Source organism: Pleurodeles waltl, chromosome 6 (genome assembly GCF_031143425.1).
Source record: "Pleurodeles waltl isolate 20211129_DDA chromosome 6, aPleWal1.hap1.20221129, whole genome shotgun sequence".
In the NCBI taxonomy this organism is placed as follows: Eukaryota; Metazoa; Chordata; class Amphibia; order Caudata; family Salamandridae; genus Pleurodeles; species Pleurodeles waltl.
Window position 1 is genome coordinate 824,287,906 of NC_090445.1, and position 21,927 is coordinate 824,309,832.

The window sequence follows — 21,927 nt, forward strand, 5'->3', positions numbered from 1 at the left end:
CCTTCAACGTATTTTTTTGTGGTCATGCACAATGCTAACTCAAACCTTCTATATGCACTGACCAGATATAATATATAACTATACCCAGAAGCCCTGAATTAAACATTTTTGGCTGTCTAAGCTCCCAGATTTCTCACTGACATGTCGCAACAGGATAGCAGGGAGCACAACCCGTCTATATAGCTAAACAGAAGACAGCAGCTAAACAGCAGAGGGAAGAGGTTCCAACAATAAAGGAATCGCTGCATAAGATGTGGAATCTGTTAGACATGGAGAGCCCAACTGCGGCAAAATCAACTAGACCAAGGGTGTTTCTTAAAGAATACAAACGTATGTTGTGAAACAGACTGAAGAATTTCCATGAGCCCTAATGCCCAAGATACTGGAGGTTGGCAGTAGTTTATCTCTTGAATTAAGTGAACTGCCCACCTTACCCTGTGAACGATAGACTATTGCTAATAAATGAAGCACTTTTCCTGTCACAAGACTGATATGGAGAATGCTGGTGCCCAGTACTAGATGTGGAAGTGTAGATGGATTTCGGGGGAGGGGGCGCAGATGATTTAGGGGCGTTTGGGGCAATAGGCAGAAGAAAGGAGGGCTCTAGAAGAGCATTTGTTCCTTTAAAAAAAAAAAAAAAAAAACCTTTTACTGACAGCTGTCCTCATCTAGCCACAAGCTTGTAGACAAGTGCGTGTGTGCTCAGGACTAGGACATTAAAAACGTTAAAAACAAAAAAATAATCTTAATGGACTACGTTTTGTACAAGAATGCTAGACATATAAGCCACATGGGTAGTCAATCACAAGGGTTAAACTCCCAACTTCTCTCCTAACAGGGTCACACTCTCAAGAAATCGTCATTCAAGAAAGCCATATTACCTGAAAGATACACTGTGATTTATCACATCAATCCTTTTGACATTTATTGGTATACAAAAACTGAGAATCCAATTGGCACATGCAAACAATATATTTACCTTGTGGCCAGTGAAAATCCTTACACAGTTTCCATTCAAAACATCCCAAAGCCTGACAGTCCTGTCAGTTGAGCCTGTTGCCACATAATTACAGTTTGGATGAAACCGAGTGCAAGTGACATCTGCAAGATGGCCAGCAAATATCCTTAAAGGCTGATAGTGGTCTGTGGCCCATAAGCTTTGGAAAAGCAAAATGATAGTAGTTAGTGACTCAAGATACAAGAGAGGGGAAAACATAAATAAGGAAATTGCCACTTTCAAATGTGAAAGGATTTTAGGTTGTACTAGCTTTACCAAAATGCTGGTAAATGTTATTAAAATGAAATGTAATACAGCATGCTGAGCAACCGTTGAATAATTTGTTAGGGAATCAGCAGAATATTACAGAATAAATCTCTCAATGAAAAATAAAAAGGCAAATGTTAGGATTTACATTACTGAACAAGTTACTTACCTTCGGTAACACCTTATGTGGTAGAGACATATTTGAGTTGCAGATTCCGTACCTGCGAATTTCACCTAGTAGTCAGGCTGGATCCGGAGAATTTCCTGAGCAGTACCCCTGCTCGTCATTAGGTGGCGTTGACGGGCTCTGCGGCTGTCTGAGTCCACCCCAAATATGACACTGCAGGTACTTTTTAGGGTGCCACCACAGCACGCTGAAGTCAGTTTCATTTCAAGACTTACTGTGCCAGAAGCGCAGAACCATAAAAACACAGACTGCTGGTGCGTCAAAACTAAGGCCCTTAAGGAAGGGAGTGGGGGCCTGTCCCTAGAAATCAGTTTGCAAAGCAGAGAGGATGAGTGGGTCGGTAAGGAATCTGCAACTAGAATATGTCTATACAGGATAAGGCGTTACTGAAGGTAAGTAACCTGTTCATCTGATAGTGACTTCTAGTTGCAGATTCATTACCTGTGAATAGATACCCAAACAATACCATCACGGCGGTAGGTTGTGAACCATGATAATACTAAGAAGTCCTGCAGGACCGAACAGGCAAAGTACCCATAGCTACGGACCTTACTGCCTAGGCAGTAGTGTTTGGTAAACATGTGCAAGGATGCCCAGGTTGCTGCCTGATAGATATCAAGGACTGGAACACCGCATGCTAACGCAGCTGTCGCTGGAGCAGAATGAGCATGCAAGCCCTCAGGGACTTGCTTTTTGGTCAGTGCGAAGCAGGTCTTAATGCAGAGTATGACTCATCTGGAGAGGATCTGCTTCTGAACTGCCCGACCTTTCTTCGCACCCACATAACCGACAAAGAATTGATCATCCACCAGGAACTCTTTTGTACGATCAAGGTAGAATTGTAATAGTCTTTTGGGGTCAGGAGGTGGAATCTCTCCCCTTCCTCAGAAGTATGTGGGGGTACTTAAAAGGTAGGCAAGTTGATGGACTCATCTACATGAAAGGGTGTAACCACGTTTGGTAGAAAAGAGCCCCTAGTGTGAAGTACCACTTTGTCAGGATAGATGGAAAGGTAGGGTGGCTTAGATGACAATGCCTGCAGCTCGCTCACCCTGTGGGCAGATGTAATGGCCACAAGGAAAGCTGTTTTCAAAGTGAGAAGCCTGAGAGGACAATTGTGGAGAGGCTCAAAAGGAGCGCACATCAGAAAGGACCTCAGAGATAGGGTCAGAAAGGGGATCAACAGGTTTTTCTGTGCACCATGCCAACATTTTTTCCAATGACTGGCGTAAACAGTTTTGGTGGAGGGACGTCTGGCTACCAAGATTACGATGCAGACTTTGGGCAGAAGGTCAAAAGCTGTCAACTGTCTCCTCTCAATCTCCATGCAAGAACGCCGAGAGTGGATCGGTTTGGTTGCAGAACCCTCCCCTGTTGCTGCGACAGAAGATCTTCCCGAAGGGGCAATCTGATCGGAGGATCGATGGATATGCTCAACAGCTTGAGATATCAGACTCTCCTTGCCCAGTTTGAAGCCACAAGGGTGACTTGCACCCGGTCGTTCTTGACAACTCTGGGCAGAAGTGGTATGGGAAACAAAGTCAAACAGGAGGCCTGGGTTCCACTCCAGACAAAAAGACTCTCACCTTAGAAACCCCAATGCTCAAAACTACTGGCTATGCACGTTATCTGCGGAAGCAAACAGATTTAACCAGGGCTCTCTCCACTGCTGAAAGAGACCTTGCGCCACCTCCAGAGACGACACTCTCGATCCAATAGACATTTTCGGCTGAGTTTGTCTGCTCTGGTGTTCAGAGAGCCTGCCAGATGTTGAACCACCAGGGACATGCCCTGTTGTTCCAGTGACATCCAGAGGCGCAGAGCCTCTTAAAGGGCCCCTGACCCCACCCCACCCTCTTGCTGGGGTACCACTTGGCAGGGGGCGCACCATCTTCACCTTGACAGAGTGAAGAAATGCCTTCCATGCTAGCCGGATCTCACAGAGCTGCAACAGGTCGATGTGGAGTCCGGAATCCACTGGAGACCGGATGCCTCTGATGTCCACCTCTCCCACATGGCCACCCCCTCCCAGGAGTGATGCATCTGTCACCATTATCAGATCTGGTTGGCGAAGGGAGAGAGAGATCTGGCTCTGACCAAATCGTGGTTCATTAACTACCACTGCACATCTTGTGCAGTCCCCTCCGAGATTTGGACCGACTTGGAGATATTCCCCTGAAGCTGTGCTCACTGGAACTTCAGGTCCCACTACAGAGCCCGCATATGCCATCTAGCTTGTGTCACTAGCAGCCTCAGAGTCATTCTCACTGAAATCCAGGATAGAGGCTGAAATAACTGAATCATAGCCTGAATATCCTGGACTCACCTCTCAGGAGGATGAGACCAAAGCTGCATTGTGTTCTAAATAGCTCCAATGAAAGTGATCGTCAGAGAGAGTTAGGTGTGACTTCGCCACATTTATAGTGAACCTCCGCAAATGCAGGAGGACCCCAGTAATCTGGAGCTGGGAGATGACAGCCTCGGGCGCGCCTGCCTTCAATAGCCAGTCGTCGAGATGGGGGAAGACTGAAACACCTGATTTATGCAGACGAGCTGCGACCACTGCCACCACCTTGGTGAACACCCGAGGGGTGCTGGTAAAGCCAAAGGGAAGCATGGTGAACTGAAAGCACTTGTGGCCTGCTGTGAACCGTAAGTAACGTCTGTAGGTAGGGAGGACAGGAATTTGGAAATAAGCATCCTGCAAGTCCAAAGATAACATACAGTCTCCTAGGTCCAGTGCAAATAAAACCTGAGCCAGAGTCTTAAACTTCTAGTTCTTGAGGAAGAGATTGAGAGATCAAAGGTCTAGGATAGGGTGGAGACTCTTGTCCTTTTTAGGTACCAGGAATAGCAACCACAACCTACTTCTGGCACAGGAACCCTCTCAATGGCTCCCTTAGCGAAGAGAGACATAACTTCCTCAAGGAGAAGGGAAACGTGATCCTCTGTCATCCAATCCTAAGATGGTGGCATGGATGGAGAGGTACTCTCGAAGGGGAGGGAGTAGCCCGTTCAGACTATCGGCAAAACCCACCTATCTGACAAGATGGATTGCCAGCAGAGCAGGCGATGGCAGATCCAGCCTCAAACTGGCCCCTGATGGGGAGACATACAAGGAAGGATTAGAGGTTGGGGCGAGGGAGGCAGTGGCAGACTGGCCTGACTGCTTCTTCCCTGATGCATGAGGTTGGTGGATCCCGTGCCCTTGGCCACCCAGAGGCTGAGCAGCATGGGCAGCACGGTGACAGGCTGGAATGGATGCACTTGAAGGCCCCTTCTGTAGCCACGAAAGAAGCGAAAGGCAGACTGAGGGGGATGAGGGGCTGCCGCAAAACCGAATGACCTGGCCTCAGCACAAGAATCCTTGAAGCGCTGAACCACAGAGTGTAGGAAAATGGCTTCTTGTTGGAGTTCACCCCCCCCCCCCCTCCCCACTTTTTGCCTGATATTGATGCTGACTTGACAGAGTGTGCTGGGACCCTTCTAAGCAGGCCCCAGCACCAGTGTCCTTTCACTAAAAATGTACCATTGTTTCCACAACTGCCACACCCCTGGCACACAGATAAGTCCCTTGTAAAAGGTACCAATGGTACCAAGGGCCCTGTGACCAGGGAAGGTCCCTACGGGCTGCAGCATGTGTTGTGCCAGCCTAAAGGACCCCTCACCTAACACATGCACACTGCCATTGCAGATTGTCTGTGTTGGTGGGGAGAAAAAGGCAAAGTCGACATAACATCCCCCTCAGGCACACAAAATACTGCCTGTGGCATTGCTAAGCCACCCCTCTAGCAGGCCTTACAGCCCTAAGGCATGGTGCACTATACCACCGTTGAGGGCATAGATGCATGAGCAATATGCCCCTACAGTGTCCAGGTCTATTCTTAGACATTGTAAGTACAGAGTGGCCATAGTAAGTATATGGTCTGGGAATTTGTCAAAACGAACTCCACAGCTCCATAATGGCTACACTGAATACTGGGAAGTTTGATATCAAACTTCTCAGAATAATAAACCCACACTGATGGCACTGTTTGATTTATTTTTAGAAAATGCACACAGAGGGCATCTTATAGATGCCCCCTGTATTTTACCCAATCCTTCAGTACAGGACTGACTGGTCTGTCCCCCTGGGGTGAGGGCCTTTGTGCCCTCTGAGGCCAGAAACAAAGCCTGCTCTGGGTGGAGGAGCTTCACACCTCCCCCCTGCAGGAACTGTAACACCTAGCAGTGAGCTTCAAAGGCTCATGTTACAGTGCCCCAGGGTACTCCAATTAGTGGAGATGACCGCCCCTGGACACAGCCCCCACTTTTGGCGGCAAGTCCAGAGGAGATCAGGAGAAAAACGAGGAGGAGTCACCCACCAGTCAGGACAGCCCCTAAGGTGTCCTGAGCTGAGGCGACCCCTGCCTTTAGAAATCTTCCTACCGGCCTGTCTCGAACTTCGAAAATCTCCACAAGCGATGCATCCGACAGGGACCAGAGACCTCTGAAGCTTCAGAGGACTGCCCTGGACTAAAGGACCAAGAAACTCCAGTGAACAGCGGCCCTGTTCAAAACCAGCTACTTCTTTGCAACAAAGAAGCAACTTTCAAAGACTGCACGTTTCCTGCCGGAAGCGTGAGACTTCACACTCTGCACTCAACGCCCCCGGCTCGAGATCCAGAGAGCAAATCCCTCAGGGAGGATTCCCCGGCGACTGTGAGCCCGTGAGTAACCAGAGACGACCCCCCCCCTGAGTCCCCACAGCGACGCCTGCAGAGAGAATCCAGACTCACCCTGACCGCGACTGCCTGTAACAAGGGACCGAACGGTTGGAACCAACACTGCACCTGCAGCCCCCAGGACCTGAAGGAACCGAACATCAGCGCAGGAGTGACCCCCAGGTGACCCTCTGCCTAGACCAGGTGGTGGCTGTCCCGAGATGCACCCCCTGTGCCTGCCTGCACCGCTAGAGTGACCACTGGGTCCCTCAATTGTTTTCTACCTGAAACCCAACGTCTGCTTTGCACACTGCACCCGGCTGCCCCTGTGCCGCTGAGGGTGTGTTTTGTGTGCCTACTTGTGTATCGCCCCCAGTTCTCTACAAAACCCCCCTGGTCTGCCCCCGAGGATGCAGGTACTTACCTGCTGGCAGACTGCAACCGGAGCACCCCTGTTCTCCATAGACGCCTATGTGTTTTGGGCACCTCTTTGACCTTTGCACCTGACCGGCCCGGAGCTGCTGGTGTGGTAACTTTGGGGTTGCCTTGAACCCCCAACGGTGGGCTGCCTATGCCCCAGAACTGAGACTTACTTACTTTAACTTAAATTGGACACTTACCTCCTAAACTAAGCTTTACTTACCTCACCCAGGAACTGTTGATTTTTTGCAGTGTCCAATTTGAAAATAGCTTATTGACATTTTTACAAAGACTGTATATGATATTGCTTTCATTCAAAGTTCCTAAAGTATCTAACTGTAGTACCTTAAATTTAAAGTGTTTACTTTAAATCTTGAACCAGTGGTTCTTAAACTAAGAAAATATATTTTTCAATATAAAAACCTATTGGCCTGGAGTAAGTCTTTGAGTGTGTGTTCCTCATTTATTGGATGTGTGTGTACAACAAATGCTTAACACTACCCTCTGATAAGCCTACTGCTCGACCACACTACCACAAAATAGAGCATTAGAATTATCTAATTTTGCCACTATCTTACCTCTAAGGGAAACCCTTGGACTCTGTGCACACTATTTTCTACTTTGAAATAGTATATACAGAGCCAACTTCCTACACAGTCTACAACGAATCATGAACTTTTCTGCATCCCTCCCATCTGTCATGGCTTGAGAAAGGACATTCCAGGCATCCTCCGGAACTATAGGCAGCACTTGCACGTCCGTATCCCAGAGAGTATGGGAATAGTGGCCCAAAAGGCATGCGTTCACAAACCGCAGCGCTAGACTGTTGGAAGAAAACAACTTCTTCCCAAGTTGTCCAGTCCTTTTGATTCCCTATCCGGGGGTGCTGCAGGGAATGCACCCGATGAAGAGGAAGCCTGGATGACAAGGCTCTCAGGAGTGGGGTGTTGGGTGAGGAATTTTGGGTCTGTCGGCGCAGGCTGAAAGCGGCAGGAAATTGTCCTATTCACAGGAGCCCCTGTGCTGGGTCTGGACCAAGAACCCAAAAGGACATCCGTCAGTGCCTCAGTAAAGGGACGTGGCAGACCCCGGCTGATGCACGTCTCTGAGGATATTAGGTCTAACCTCCAGAGAAGGTAACTCAAGGTCCAAGACATCAGCTGCCCTTCGCACCACCGTGGAGTATGAGGCACCTTCCTCCATAGCCACGGAAGGAGAGAGCATACCAGTGTCAGCAGAGGTGTCTAGACCACTGGCATCACCCAAATTCTGCACCCACTCCATTTGGGGGTCAAACTGGTATTCTAAAGGGTCCAGCGTCCCCCCAAACTCTCCCTGTATCCATACCCATATGCATAATGGTCTGGATCAACCCTGGGCCCAGGAGAGCCCATAGATAATGGAATCGTTCCGGCTCCGGGTCGTCGGTTATGAGAATGGGATTGATGTAGATTGTGGGCCCAACCGACGTCAGGAGCATAGACGTCTGACCCGATGCCAGTGAAGGGTCATTGTGGCACGACCAGCGTCGGGACAGATCCGAGACTGGATCCAGAGGAGCCCTCCTGAGCGGTGGGTAAAGCCTTGGAACCAGAGGGGGCCCCCACCAACTCACCTGTGCCCAAGGTGGGTCTGTCTGCCCAAAAATGAGCCTCATAAAACTCTTTGAGCTGGGCAGGGGTGGCTCCGGCTCCCGGGAAGTAAGTGAAGTGGAGTCAGACCCAGACGAAGGCTCCTAGGATGGAGGGCTTGAGCGTCGATGCTCTTCCCGCGCCGCATCATCCGAGCGACAGGGCGAAGTCGAAGAACGATTGTCCTTCTTCGACTTCTTTTTCTTATGACTCGAATGTCGTGATGACTTGAGGACCAAGAGTGGTGGTGGTGAATCCGCGGCCAGTCTCAAGACCTTCCTCTCGAACGAGACCGTGAGTGCAGCGGAGTCAAGTGTTGGGCCGCCATGAGCTTTAGGGACCACTCCCTCAAAGCTTTCGGGTTCATGGCCCAACACTGGGAGCACGACTTCGGGTTGCGATCGCGCTCCATGCGCCAAAGACACACGAGGTGTGGATCCGTCAACGATATCATTCGGTGGCAGGACTCGCATGGCTTAAAACCGGTCTTGCGGGACATCTCTCGATGCATCCACGACCTTGTCAAAAATAATTAAACAAAAATGACGTTGTAGTAAAAAAGTAACTGAGGTAGCTCTCTCCGGATTTGCGCATAGGCTGGCGCAGAAAGAAAAGAACTGACGTCAGCGTGGCACCTATATACAACTACGATGTCATCACGGCGATCACGATGCAGACACCCGCGGAGTCGACTGACACCACCTGGCGGCATGCAGAGGTACTGCTCGAAGAAAAACCTCCGGATCTAGACTGATGCCTGGGGGAATTCAAAGGTAAAGAATCTGCAACTAGAAGTCTCTAACAGATACCAAAAGTGAATTATTATGCTACCACAACCGCAGGGCTTGATAGTAGCTGAAAGCCAAATTAAGGAACTCCGAGTTTATCAAATTAAATAAAATAGTAATTGGTTAAGGAGGACTCCAAAATACTGCTACTAATATACAACTTGATTCACCCCCTGTAGGATGAATCACCTACAGTTTGAGAAAACAATAAAGATTTGACCTTCCCAGGAATCAACCAGTGAGACAAGGGTCACTATCCTCCTGGCATTCAAGGTAAGAACCCTACTGAAAAATCTTTACCCATACAGGTTTCTTAAATAAAAGCAAACAACTGTACACACACAACTTATTACACATTCTTCTGCACTTCATTATATTACTAGCCTAGGGGGACTGCTGGGTTGGTTTTCAATGCATTTTCTATAAATTTGGGAACTCTACCACTACCTTATTTTTCATTATCTTATGAGCAGAAACTCCAATTCCATAAGATGAACCGTGCTAATGTCAAATGGTAAGGCCTTGGGTAGATTTTCCTTAATACTGTCAACAATTACTGGAATATCAGGTTAGAGAGCGCTTCACCATTGCTTGGCTTTTCTCATAAGCTTGTAAACTTAAAATTCAGAATGTGAAGCTATCTAATATGCCAAAAATTATTTTCGAGGTCTATTTTACTGGTTAATGAAATGGCTTTCCATACTCAAAAAGTGCCTACTGCACAGTTTCCAACTTTCAAACAGTTCACTGCCATGTAATCTGAACGAAACCAACATTTTAGTGGCTCCATTTATCTGCTGTTTTATGTTTTATTTATTAACCTCCTACACTGATATTCCAGCAGTTTGTCAGGCAGACAGTCACCTAGCAACACTAAATTTGTGACCAGGCATACTTTTTACTATTCACTGTAGCACCCTTCCCAGTCTAGGAGCAGAGGGCCTGTCCTATGCCCTAATGCAGTGGTTCCCAACCTTTTAGCTCCAGCCATGCACTGAACTCTATAATAGACATCTTTATCCCACAGCATACGAACACACTTCTCCTCGGATCACGTCAAAGTGTGGTTAATAACCACATCCTAGAACCTCCCAACAAGCTAATCAATTCCTCTGTTGAGTCTGCCCAAATCCCGAAAGTCCTAGGACACATAGGCCCTCATTACGACCCTGGCGGTTTGTAACCGCCAGGGCCGCGGGACGCGGTGGCACCGCCGACAGGCCGGCGGTGCCCCGCGGGGCATTCTGACCGCGGCGGCTTAGCCGCGGTCAGAGAAGGGAAACCGGCGGTCTCCCGCTGGTTTCCCGCTGCCCCCAAGGAATCCTCCAAGCCGGCGCAGCTTGCTGCGCCGGCTTGGGGATTCCGACTCCCCCTCCCGCCATCCAGTTCCTGGCGGTTCTCCCGCCGGGAACCGGATGGCGGGAGGGGGAGTCGCGGGGCCCCTGGGGGCCCCTGCAGTGCCCATGCCAATGGCATGGGCACTGCAGGGGCCCCCATAAGAGGGCCCCGCTTGTATTTCACTGTCTGCATAGCAGACAGTGAAATACGCGACGGGTGCAGTAGCACCCGTCGCACCTTCCCACTCCGCCGGCTCGATTACGAGCCGGCTTCATGGTGGGAAGGTCGTTTTCCCCTGGGCTGGCGGGCGGCCTTTCGGCGGCCGCCCGCCAGCCCAGGGGAAAACTTGGAATGCCGGCCGCGGTCTTCAGACCGCGGTGCGGTATTCCTGCGGCGCAACTTTGGCGGGCGGCCTCCGCCGCCCGTCAAAGTTGTAATGAGGGCCATAGTCTCATGACACTACACCCCCTCTTGTTAAATAAAAAGTATAAACAACAGTTACATTATATTTGTTCAATAAGTCGTTGAGGCACTCGCACTGGTCAGTAAGATCAAGTGATATTGAGGTAGTTGAGAAGCACTCCGGTTGGGCACCAATGGCACTGGTTCTGATGCTTGATCTGGACTGTTCGGCAGGATCGCCTCATTCATGATTGCAAGAGCTGATGAACACAGGGGTAGGTGTTTAAAATGTGATGAGTCCCATGTGAAGGTCTGTACAGGACTATGTGCAATGACCATGTGTCCTTGGCACATCACCACCCTCAGAGGATCGACAGCTTATCAGGTGCCTGTTTTCCACTTTCTATTCTGTTTGACCAGGACCCAATCACCTTCATCGAAAGCCATTTCCTGAGCTCGTCGACGCTGGTTGGCATATGTTTTGGTCTTGCACTTTCAAAAAGTGTCTGTGACACGAACCATGTCAGCATTCAAAGGTTGGTAAACTGAGCAGTTTCATACTGACGGCTCTCCCAAATCGCAAGGTGACAGGGCTCTCACCAGTGGTGGAATGAAGAGCAGAACGATAAGCACGGAGGGCTTGACACAAGGCCTGGATCGACTTGATTCCCTCCATCGACACTCATTGAATAACCCTTTTGAGGGTACTCATGAATCATTCAACAACACTACTGGTTTGTGGCCACAGAGGTCTACTCTTTTGATGCTTGATTTCTAGTCTGACTAGAAACCCCTTGACGTCTTTGCAACTGAATGGTGGATCGTTGTCAAATTTGAGAATAGCAGGGATACCCCATGCTGCAAAGATGTTGTCTAGCCACTCGATGACCTTGCCATGGGTTGCTGATGATAGCGCCTCTACTAAAGGAGAGCGTGAATAATTATCAATGACTACCATGAGATGTCTGTTCCCTAATGGCTAAGACATCAGTTGCAATTCTTTCCCAAACTTGTGAAGGAAAGGTCAGACCATGTCAGTGGGTGCTACATCAGTTTTGGGGAAAGGCAGTTGCAAAGATCACACTCTTTTAATTCCTTCTCAACTCGCTCGTCTAAGCGCAGGAACCACACTCAGTCTCTTAGGGTTTGTTTGGTGGCAACAATGCCACAATGTAATTCATGAGCTAGTTCAATGTCTTGCTGTCAGAGGCTTTCAGGTCTGACGTTTCACAAGCCTCTAAATAAAACACTTTCCTTGGTTAGATGGTTCATCGTGTACATTTTTGAATTTTCGAAATTCTATAGCAAAAGGTTGAGTGTTCCTCTCCCACCATTGAATTGAAAGGATGTCTTTGAGGAGTAACGTTTTTAACTGCATTAGTAGCAGCAATAATCTGTTCAATTGATAAAGCTGCTGGTGTACCTCACAATAAGGTTAGTGCACTCCTTAGCCATTTTCGATGTCCACTGTGACACTGTAGTGGTACTCATGTGAAGTAATCAGCAGTAGTCTGATCCTTACCCGTTTTGTGTACAATTTCATAGTGGTACTCTTGCAGTCGCATCCACCATCTCTCAATGTGAGGGGGCATATTGGCTATCAGATTTACTAAACTAGTTAGCATCAATTGGTGGTCTATAATGATAATGAAATGTTTCAACTGAGTTGGAGGACTTACGCTAACAAATACATCTATAGCACAACAGAGCTGAGGATGCAAAAGGTAGGGCACGCCGCAACAACATGCAAATTACTGGAATGCCGAAGGGAAAACAGGGACCCAATGCTACACTCTTTATTGAAAATTGCTTGAAAACTAGTGTGGCCCCACAAGGACTTTCGGCCACATTCACTATGGAATGGGCACACAGTGTACCTATATGCGGCCCACGAATGGGGACACCTCCTTGACCCATCGTGGCACGCATACTGAACTTCAGAGACCTCGCCACTGTAGTATAGAAATCCTGTGAAAACACTGCGATTATTGTTCACCACACCATGTGTCCCATGATTACACCCTAGCAGATCAACAAATGATTCTCATTCCTCGCTGTCGAAAAACTACTAAGTGCAGAGGGCCTGTCCAGCAGAGGCCCTGTTCTAAGCCCTAATGCAGTGGTTGTCAAAATTTTAGCTCCAGATACACCCACTGCACCATTATTGGACCCACAAGCAATTTGTACGATTTAAATTTCAAACATCAATTTAATTTGCAAAAAATACACACTAAACAAATACTTGAATTACTAAAGATATGATTATTTTAGATTGACAAAGTATGCAAAAATCGAAAAATTTTAAAGGGAACGTTGCTGCTGCATCTCGGTGACTATCTTTTCAATGTTCTGTTTTATTTAGTAAAGCTGAATCCTCAGGTCAGATTCTTCATTTCCCAAGTGATTTCTGTTTTTATTTTTAAGGTATATAAGATATGAGAAAACCTTTTCACATAAATATGTAGTGGGGAAAGGAAGTGAAACCATAAGGGCCTCTCTCCTCTCCATAACTTCCCTGTCACATGTAACTCATTTGTTTTATAGCACCTCTCATACCAGTGTGGGGGTGTCGGAGCATTTTCCAAGGACTACAAGGTGTAGGACATGTCATCCGCACTGTGCAAATGACTTTCAATAAAGGGTAGCAATGATAACACAAAATGCACATCCCATAAGTGTCCAGCAGTATGGGGTACAATGAACTTATTCTGGTATGTCTACCAATGGTGCTATGTGGTCGGCTACCTCACTACCCAAAGGCAGAAACATTTATTCACAAATACATGATAAATATGAACAATACAACCACAGCACTCAGTTGGCATCCAACAATCATAAGGTCATATGTATGTCAGACCAGTACGTATCGTGCTCCAAAATCATTTTATTGTGAAATGTCAAGCCGTTTCTTATTCCAATATCATTCTTCGTGTTCAATTTATTCACATTCAATAGCCAACACGCGTTTCGTAAAAAATGACTTTATCGAGGTTTAATGTAACCGACACCCGTGATAGATGCAGAGAAAAGGTGTTGATCCAAATCTCTAATCGTCATTTTTCCAAAATACCTATTATTAAATGATCAAATCCAAAGTGTCGCTCCGCTATGCATCAATATACGTTTAGAATAGGTAATTTCCGCGAAAAAGAGTCAGACCATTTAATTATAATATTTTGCCATCAGAGAAAGAGAGGAGTGTATCCAGAGTTTTGATGCAATTGCCATGATAAGCCCAGTAATCATGTGCAAGTTTGCTACTCAAGGTTCACCGCATTTCCAGAGAAATGCAGTGAAACTTGAGTAGCAAACTCGCACAGCTCAATACCCTGCTTCTTGATTTGATCTGGGGAACAGATACAGGGAACAATTACAGATAACGCCGGACAAGGGTTGTATGGGTGCCCCAAACTTTACTGCATATTGTTACGCAGGCGAACTACAATGGTTATCTTACTGGTTTGCAGGTCACTATCTAAATTAAATAGATTACATCACACGTATGCTAGGAATGGGTAAACTACACACAGTGCTACTAGCATGTGCAGCACGTCCTCTCCGATTACCACTACTACTAAGTAACACGCTTACATACTGAAAACAAGCCTTAAAATATGCAGCAACTGTGCCCCACTATGCTTCTAATATACCACTATGGGGATTACATGTTTGTAAATGGAGAGCTTAAACCACACCAGAAATGTATCCAAACTTATGGATTACGACACTCCCTCTTCCTAACACATGGCAGCATTCACAGATATATGTAAATGCACTGGGCGCCAACCGGGACACAGCCCGAGACACACACACACTTATTCAGGCGATATGCGAAATGGGTAAAAGTATATGCCTACTAAAATGACTTTAAATGAGTCTACGTGCACACTTACACATTTCTTTTTCAGCACCCCTCCGTGCTTGATGGGAGGAAGAACTATGGTGGGCCCTACATGACAAAGAATGGCGCTTCCTCCTTACATACTGTACTAAAATATCCTGTAACCCCCGTTCAAACATATCCAATTTTCACTGCTCTAAATGAAATATTCCTTCAAAATTGCCCGATGCCATACCGACCAGATCGGTTGCACATACTGTGGTTGTGCCCCTTGTTGCAGTCTTACGGGACTGAAGTCCACACTGCACTGGTGAACTTGGCTGACGTCCCCCACTGGAACACTATAGTGCACTGCCTACTGTGTCTCTTCCCACATCCTGAAGAATTCAAAAACCCTGTCACGCTTCATAGACTTAGTGCTCCTACTAGTTAAGAGACAGATCTCCAGACACTGGACCTTGGCGAGGAGGTGACATAGTATATGATTATATCCAGTGTATGTTAGCATCTCTCATGTGTGCAACATTATTTCTATCACCTTCTGTACTGAAGATGCTGTTTGCTCACCTTGAAATCTAAAATGTATGCTACAATTAATTACTTTTATTTATGACATATATGCTACCACATGAAAAACCAACAAACTTTGCTATATATATATATATATATATATGGAAAATGTCACTTACCCAGTGCACATCTGTTCGTGGCATGTTACACTGCAGATTCACATGCTGTGCACTGTTCCTGCCGTCTAGTGTTGGGCTCGGAGTGTTACAAGTTGTTTTTCTTAGAAGAAGTCTTTTTGAGTAACGGGACCGAGTGACTCCTCCCTTTCGGCTCCATTGCGCATGGGCGTCGACTCCATCTTAGATTGTTTTCCCCGCAGAGGGTGAGGTAGGAGTTGTTAAAGTAAGGATACTAGAGGTGCCCATGCAATGGAGTAAATGTGTATATACATAGAGTATTAAAGTCAAAATTATTTACATATACACTTTTAATGCAACTAAAATGGCTACAGGCTCCCTGGGAGGTGGGAGGGCGCATGTGAATCTGCAGCTCAACATGCCACGAACAGATGTACACTGGGTAAGTGACATTTTCCGTTCAATGGCATGTGTAGCTGCAGATACACATGCTGTGCATAGACAACAAAGCAGTAATCTCCCCAAAAGCGGTGATTAGCATGTGGGAGTTGAAGTTGTCTGAAATAATGTTCTTAGTACAGCCTGTCCTACTGTGGCTTGTTGTGCTGCTAACATTTCTACACAGTAATGCTTAGAAAAGTTATGAGGCGTAGACCAAGTGGCTGCCTTACAAATTTCTGTCATTGGTATATTACCAAGAAAAGCCATTGTGGTGCCCTTCTTTCTAGTGGAGTGTGCCCTTGGAGTAATGGGTAATTCTCTTTTAGCTTAAAGGTAACAGGTTTGTATGCATTTGACGATCCATCTGGCAATGCCCTGTTTGGATATGGGGTTACCTGCATGTGGTTTTTGGAAAGCTACGAACAATTGTTTTGTTTTTCGAAATTGTTTTGTTCTGTCAATGTAATACATTAGCGCTCTCTTTATGTCTAACGTATGTAATGCCCTTTCTGCTACTGAGTCTGGCTGTGGGAAGAAGACTGGGAGTTCTACCGTTTGATTTAGATGAAATGGTGATATGACTTTTGGTAAGAATGGTGGATTTGTACGGAGAACCACCTTATGTTTATGTATTTGTATAAAGGGTTCTTGAATAGTAAACGCCTGTATTTCGCTAACTCTTCTAAGTGAAGTGATGGCTATTAGAAAGGCTACTTTCCAAGTTAAAAAGTGGATTTGACAAGAATGCATGGGTTCAAATGGTGGGCCCATGAGTCGTGTTAACACAATATTGAGATTCCACGAAGGCACTGGTGGTGTCCTTGGGGGTATGATTCTTTTTAGTCCTTCCATAAAGGCTTTAATAAACTGGGATTCTAAAAAGCGATTTTGTATGTTTAATCTGCAGATATTGCAGTGAGATGTATTTTAATGGAAGAGAAGGCTAGATTAGACTTTTGTAAATGTAATAAGTAAGTTACAATGTCTTGTGTGGAGGCGTCTAGTGGCGTAATCTGATTAGCCTGGCAGTAACAAACAAATCTTTTCCATTTGTTAGCGTAACAATGTCTGGTTGTGGGTTTTCTTGCTTGTTTAATGACCTCCATCCATTCTTTAGAAAGGTTTAGATATCTAAATTCTAAGACTTCAGGAGCCAGATTGCTAGGTTGAGCGATGCTGGATTCAGGTGTCTGATCTGTGGTTTGTGTGTTGTGTGTTGTGTTAACAGATCTTGTCTGTTTGGTAGTTTGATGTGGGGTACCACAGATAGGTCCAAAAAGTGTGGTGTACCACGGTTGGCGAGCCCACGTTGGTGCTATAAGTGTTAGTTTGAGTTTGTTTTGACTCAGTTTGTTGACCAGATAAGGAATGAGCGGGAGAGGGGGAAAAGAGTAAGCAAATATCCCTGACCAGCTGATCCATAGAGCATTGCCCTTGGACTGAGGGTGTGGGTACCTGGACGCGAAGTTTTGGCATTTTGCGTATTCTTTTGTTGCAAATAGGTCTATGTTTGGTGTCCCCCAGCGGTAGAAGTGATCTTGTAGTATCTGGGGATGTATTTCCCATTCGTGAGTTTGCTGTTGATCTCGACCAAGATTGTCGGCCAACTGATTTTGAATGCCCGGTATGTATTGTGCTATCAGGTGAATGTTGTTGTGAATTGCCCAATGGCAATTTTTTTGTGCTAAGAGACACAGCTGTGACGAGTGTGTCCCCCGTTTGTGTAGATAATACATTGTTGTCATATTGTCTGTCTTGACAAGAATGTGTTTGCGGGCTAGAAGTGGCTGAAACGCTTTTAATGCAAGAAATAGCGCTAGCAGTTCCAAGTGATTTATGTGAAGTAGTTTTTGTTGATTGTCCCATTGACCTTGTATGCTGTGATTGTTGAGGTGTGCTCCCCACCCAATCATGGAAGCGTCTGTTGCGATAATGACGTGAGGCACTGGATCTTGAAAAGGCCGCCCTTTGTTTAAATTTACAGGATTCCACCAATGAAGCGAAGAGTGTATTTGGTGGTCTATCAACACTAGATCTTAGAGTTGACCCTGTGCCTGCGTCCATTGTTTTGTTAGGCACTGCTGTAAGGGCCGCATGTGTAGTCTTGCGTTTGGGACAATAGCTATGCATGAGGACATCATGCCTAGTAGTTTCATCACAAACCTTACCATGTATTGTTGGTTTGGTTGGATGCTTGATTTTACATTTTGGAACAACTGAACTTTGTGGACTTGTAGTGGCAATTGCTTTTGGTGTGTTGAGTGTTGCTCCCAAGTACTGTTGTATTTGGGATGGTTGTAGATGTGATTTTTGGTAATTTATAGAAAACCCTAGTTTGTGTTGAGTATCTATGACTTATTGCGTTTGAAATTTACATTGTTGCTGAGTGTTGGCTTTTATTAACCAATCATCTAAATATGGGAATACGTGCATGTGCGGTCTCCTTATATAAGCTGCTACTACGGCTAGGCATTTTGTAAATACTCTGGGGGCTGTTGTTATTCCGAACGGTAGCACTTTGAATTGATAATGTTTGCCTTGTATTACAAACCTGAGGTATTTCCTGTGAGATGGATGGATGGGTATATGAAAATACGCATCCTTGAGATCCAGTGTTGTCATGTATTCCCCTTTTTTTAGTAAGGGAACTACGTCCTGAAGTGTTACCGTGTGGAAATGATCTGATTTGATGAAGAGATTCAGTGTTCTGAGATCTAAGATAGGCCTTAATGTTTTGTCCTTTTTTGGAACAAGGAAATACAGGGAGTAAACACCTGTTCCTTTCTGTTGATAAGGTACAACTCAATGGCTTGTTTTTGTAGCAGTGCTTGGACCTCTATATGTAATAGGTCTAAGTGTTGTGGAGACAATCTGTGCGGTTTTGGTGGAACATCTGGAGGGAATGTTGTGAATTCTATGCAATAACCATGTTGGATCATTGATAGGACCCACGTGTCTGTGGTAATGTGTGTCCAATTGTGGAAGTATTTGGTTAGCCTTCCCCCCACTGGTGACAAGTGTTGGGGTAGTGTGACATGAAGTCACTGATTGCTAGGGCTTGGTTTGGCGGGCTGGAATTTCCCTCTTCCTCTTGGGAATTGTCCTCTGTAGGAACCACGAAACCCCACTCTTTGGTATTGCGACTGGTAGGTGGGTTTTGTTTGGGAGGTGGATGGTTCAGATGTCTGTTGTCGAAACCCCCCCTAAACTATGGTTTCTTAAATGTGCCTCTGTACTGTAAGGAGTAGAGCGCACCCATGGCTTTGGCCGTGTCCGTGTCTTTTTTCATCTTCTCGATCGCGGTATCCACCTCTGGCCCAAACAACTGATGTTGATTTAACGGCATGTTTAGTACCGCCTGTTGTATTTCTGATTTAAATCCAGAACTTCGCAGCCATGCATGTCTTCGAATCGTTACAGCTGTGTTGACAGTCCGTGCTGCTGTATCTGCAGAGCCTAGGGCAGACCGTATTTGATTGTTCGATATGGCCTGTCCCTCTTCAACTACTTGTTGGGCCCGTTTTTGGTGTTCCTTGGGCAAATGCTGGATGATGTCTTGCATTTCGTCCCAGTGTGCCCTGTCGTAGCGTGCAAGTAGGGCTTGCGAGTTTGAAATTCGCCATTGATTGGCTGCTTGTGATGCCACTCTTTTCCCCGCTGCGTCGAACTTTCGACTCTCTTTATCAGGTGTTGGGGCATCCCCTGATGATTGTGAATTCGCCCTTTTTCTTGCAGCCCCCACAACCACTGAGTCCGGAGGGAGCTGTTAAGTTATAAACACTGGGTCTGACGGGGGCGTTTTATATTTCGTTTCGACCCTTGGCGTGATGGCCCTCCCTTTTACAGGCTCTTGGAAGACCTGTTGAGCATGTTTGAGCATGCCCGGTAGCATTGGCAGGCTTTGGTAGGATGCGTGAGTGGATGCCAGAGTGTTGAACAGGAAGTCATCCTCCACCAGTTCAGAGTGCATTGTTACGTTGTGGAACGTAGCTGCCCTGGCTAGTACTTGCGTATATGGTGTACTGTCTTCTGGTGGTGAAGGCTTGGTCGGGTAACACTCTGGGCTGTTGTCCGATATAGGTGGGTCGTATAAATCCCAGGGATCCGCATCATCTTGAGTCATCCCAGTATGTGTGGGTGACTGCGCCATCGGTGTACCCACAGGTGACAAGTGTGGTGATTGCAGTGGGGATGGTTGTGGTGAGAAATGTGGTGGTGACTTGTCTCTAACTACTTTGGCTTTGGGTTGCAACTTAGTCTCTTGAAAAGGTAGTTTTCTTTTTGATTTGAGTGGAGGGATGGTCTGTATCTTTCCTGTGTCCTTCTGGATTTCTAACCTTTGTCGTCTCTGGTCATGTTCTTCTAAATCGAGATCTTGCTCAAATCTGTGCTTTTCTTTAAGCTGCATAGCAAGACCTTGCTCTTCCGTGTAGGAAGAGAGTTTCGGCACTGAAGCCGTTTTTTTCGGTACTGAAATTCCCAACAATAGTGTTTTTTTCGGTTCCGATGAGCTTTTTCGAGGCTTGCCCGACTCGATAACTCAATGCCGACTTTTTTTGGTGCCGGATTCTCGACCGGAGTCGAAAGTCTTCGGCAAATATTTGCCCTTTTTCAGTGCCGATGTTATTTGGTCACCTTCTTTTCTGCAGGTTGAGCCATGGCCTGCTGGTGGTGGTGTCCCCGTGGCCTTGAGTTTTTTGGTGTGACCCGGTGGAGGAAGTTGGCTCTGTATGTAATATTTCAAAGTAAGAAATAGCATGCACAGTGGCAAAAATAGAAAATTTCTAATGCTCTATTTTGTGGTAGTGTGGCCGAGCAGCAGGCTTATCAGAGGGTAGTGTTAAGCATTTGTTGTACACACACAGGCAATAAATGGGGAACACACACTCAAAGACAATTCCAGGCCAATAGGTTTTTATATAGAACAATATCTTTTCTTAGTTTATTTTAAGAACCACAGGTTCAAGATTTACAAAATACTTTAAATGAAAGGTATTTCACTTAGGAACGAGGAACTTTGAATTAGCAAAATAGCATATACAGTTTTCACACAAATGGCTATAAGCTATTTTAAAACTAGACAGTGCAATTTTCAACAGTTCCTGGGGGAGGTAAGTGTTTGTTAGTTTTGCAGGCAAGTAAACCACCTACAGGGTTCAAAGTTGGGTCCAAGGTAGCCCACCGTTGGGGGTTTAGAGCAACCCCAAAGTTACCACCCCAGCAGCTCAGGGCCGGTCAGTTGCAGAGGTCAAAGTGGTGCCCAAAACGCATAGGTTTCAATGGAGAAGGGGTGCCCTGGTTCCAGTCTGCCAGCAGTTAAGTACCCGCGTCTTCGGAGGGCAGACCAGGGGGGTTTTGTAGGGCACAGGGGGGGACACAAGTCAGCACAAAAAGTACACCCTCAGCTCCACGGGGGCAGCCGGGTGCAGTGTGTAAACAGGTGTCGGGTTTGCAATGGAATTCAATGGGAGACCAAGGGGTCTCTTCAGTGATGCAGGCAGGCAAGGGGGGGCTCCTCGGGGTAGCCACCACCTAGGCAAGGGAAAGGGCCAGCTGGGGGTCACTCCTGCACTGGAGGTCGGATCCTTCAGGCCCTGGGGGCTGCGGGTGCAGTGTCCTTACCAGGCGTCGGGTTCTTTGAAGCAGGCAGTCGCGGTCAGGGGGAGCCTCTGGATTCCCTCTGCAGGCGTCGCTGTGGGGGCTCAGGGGGTCAACTCTGGCTACTCACGGGCTCGCAGTCGCCGGGGAGTCCTCGCTGTAGCGTTGGTTCTCCACAAGTCGAGCCGGGGGCGTCGGTGCAGAGTGCAAAGTCTCACGCTTCCGGCGGGAAACAGGTGTTCTTTCAAAGTTGCTTCTTTGTTGCAAAGATGCTTCTTCCTTGGAGCAGAGCCACTGTCCTTGGGACATCTTGGTCCTTTTAGATGCCGGGTAATCCTCTGAGGCTTCAGAGGTCGCTGGACCCTGGGGAACGCGTCCCTGGAGCAGTTCTTTTGAAGTGGGGAGACAGGCCGGTAGAGCTAGGGCCAAAGCAGTTGGTGTCTCCATCTTCTCTGCAGGTTTTTCAGCTCAGCAGTCCTTCTTTTGTCTTAGGTTGCAGGAATCTATCTTGCTGTGTTCTTGGAGCCCCTAAATACTCAATTTAGGGGTGTGTTTAGGTCTGGGGGGTTAGTAGCCAATGGCTACTAGCCCCGAGGGGGGCTACACCTTGTTTGTGCCTCCTCCCTGAGGGGAGGGGGGCACTTCCCTAATCCTATTGGGGGAATCC

At 46.8% G+C, this 21,927-nt stretch overlaps 1 protein-coding gene across 1 annotated transcript in view; it reads right to left on the reverse strand.

Annotated features, from left to right (window-relative positions):
- Nucleotides 1-21,927, reverse strand: part of TAF5 (TATA-box binding protein associated factor 5) — a 173,172-nt gene that overhangs the window by 30,906 nt on the left and 120,339 nt on the right. Inside the window, exon 11 of the mRNA XM_069242226.1 lies at nucleotides 980-1,157. Within this exon, the coding sequence (XP_069098327.1) occupies nucleotides 980-1,157 (178 nt within the window). The remainder of the gene's footprint in view (nucleotides 1-979; nucleotides 1,158-21,927) is intronic.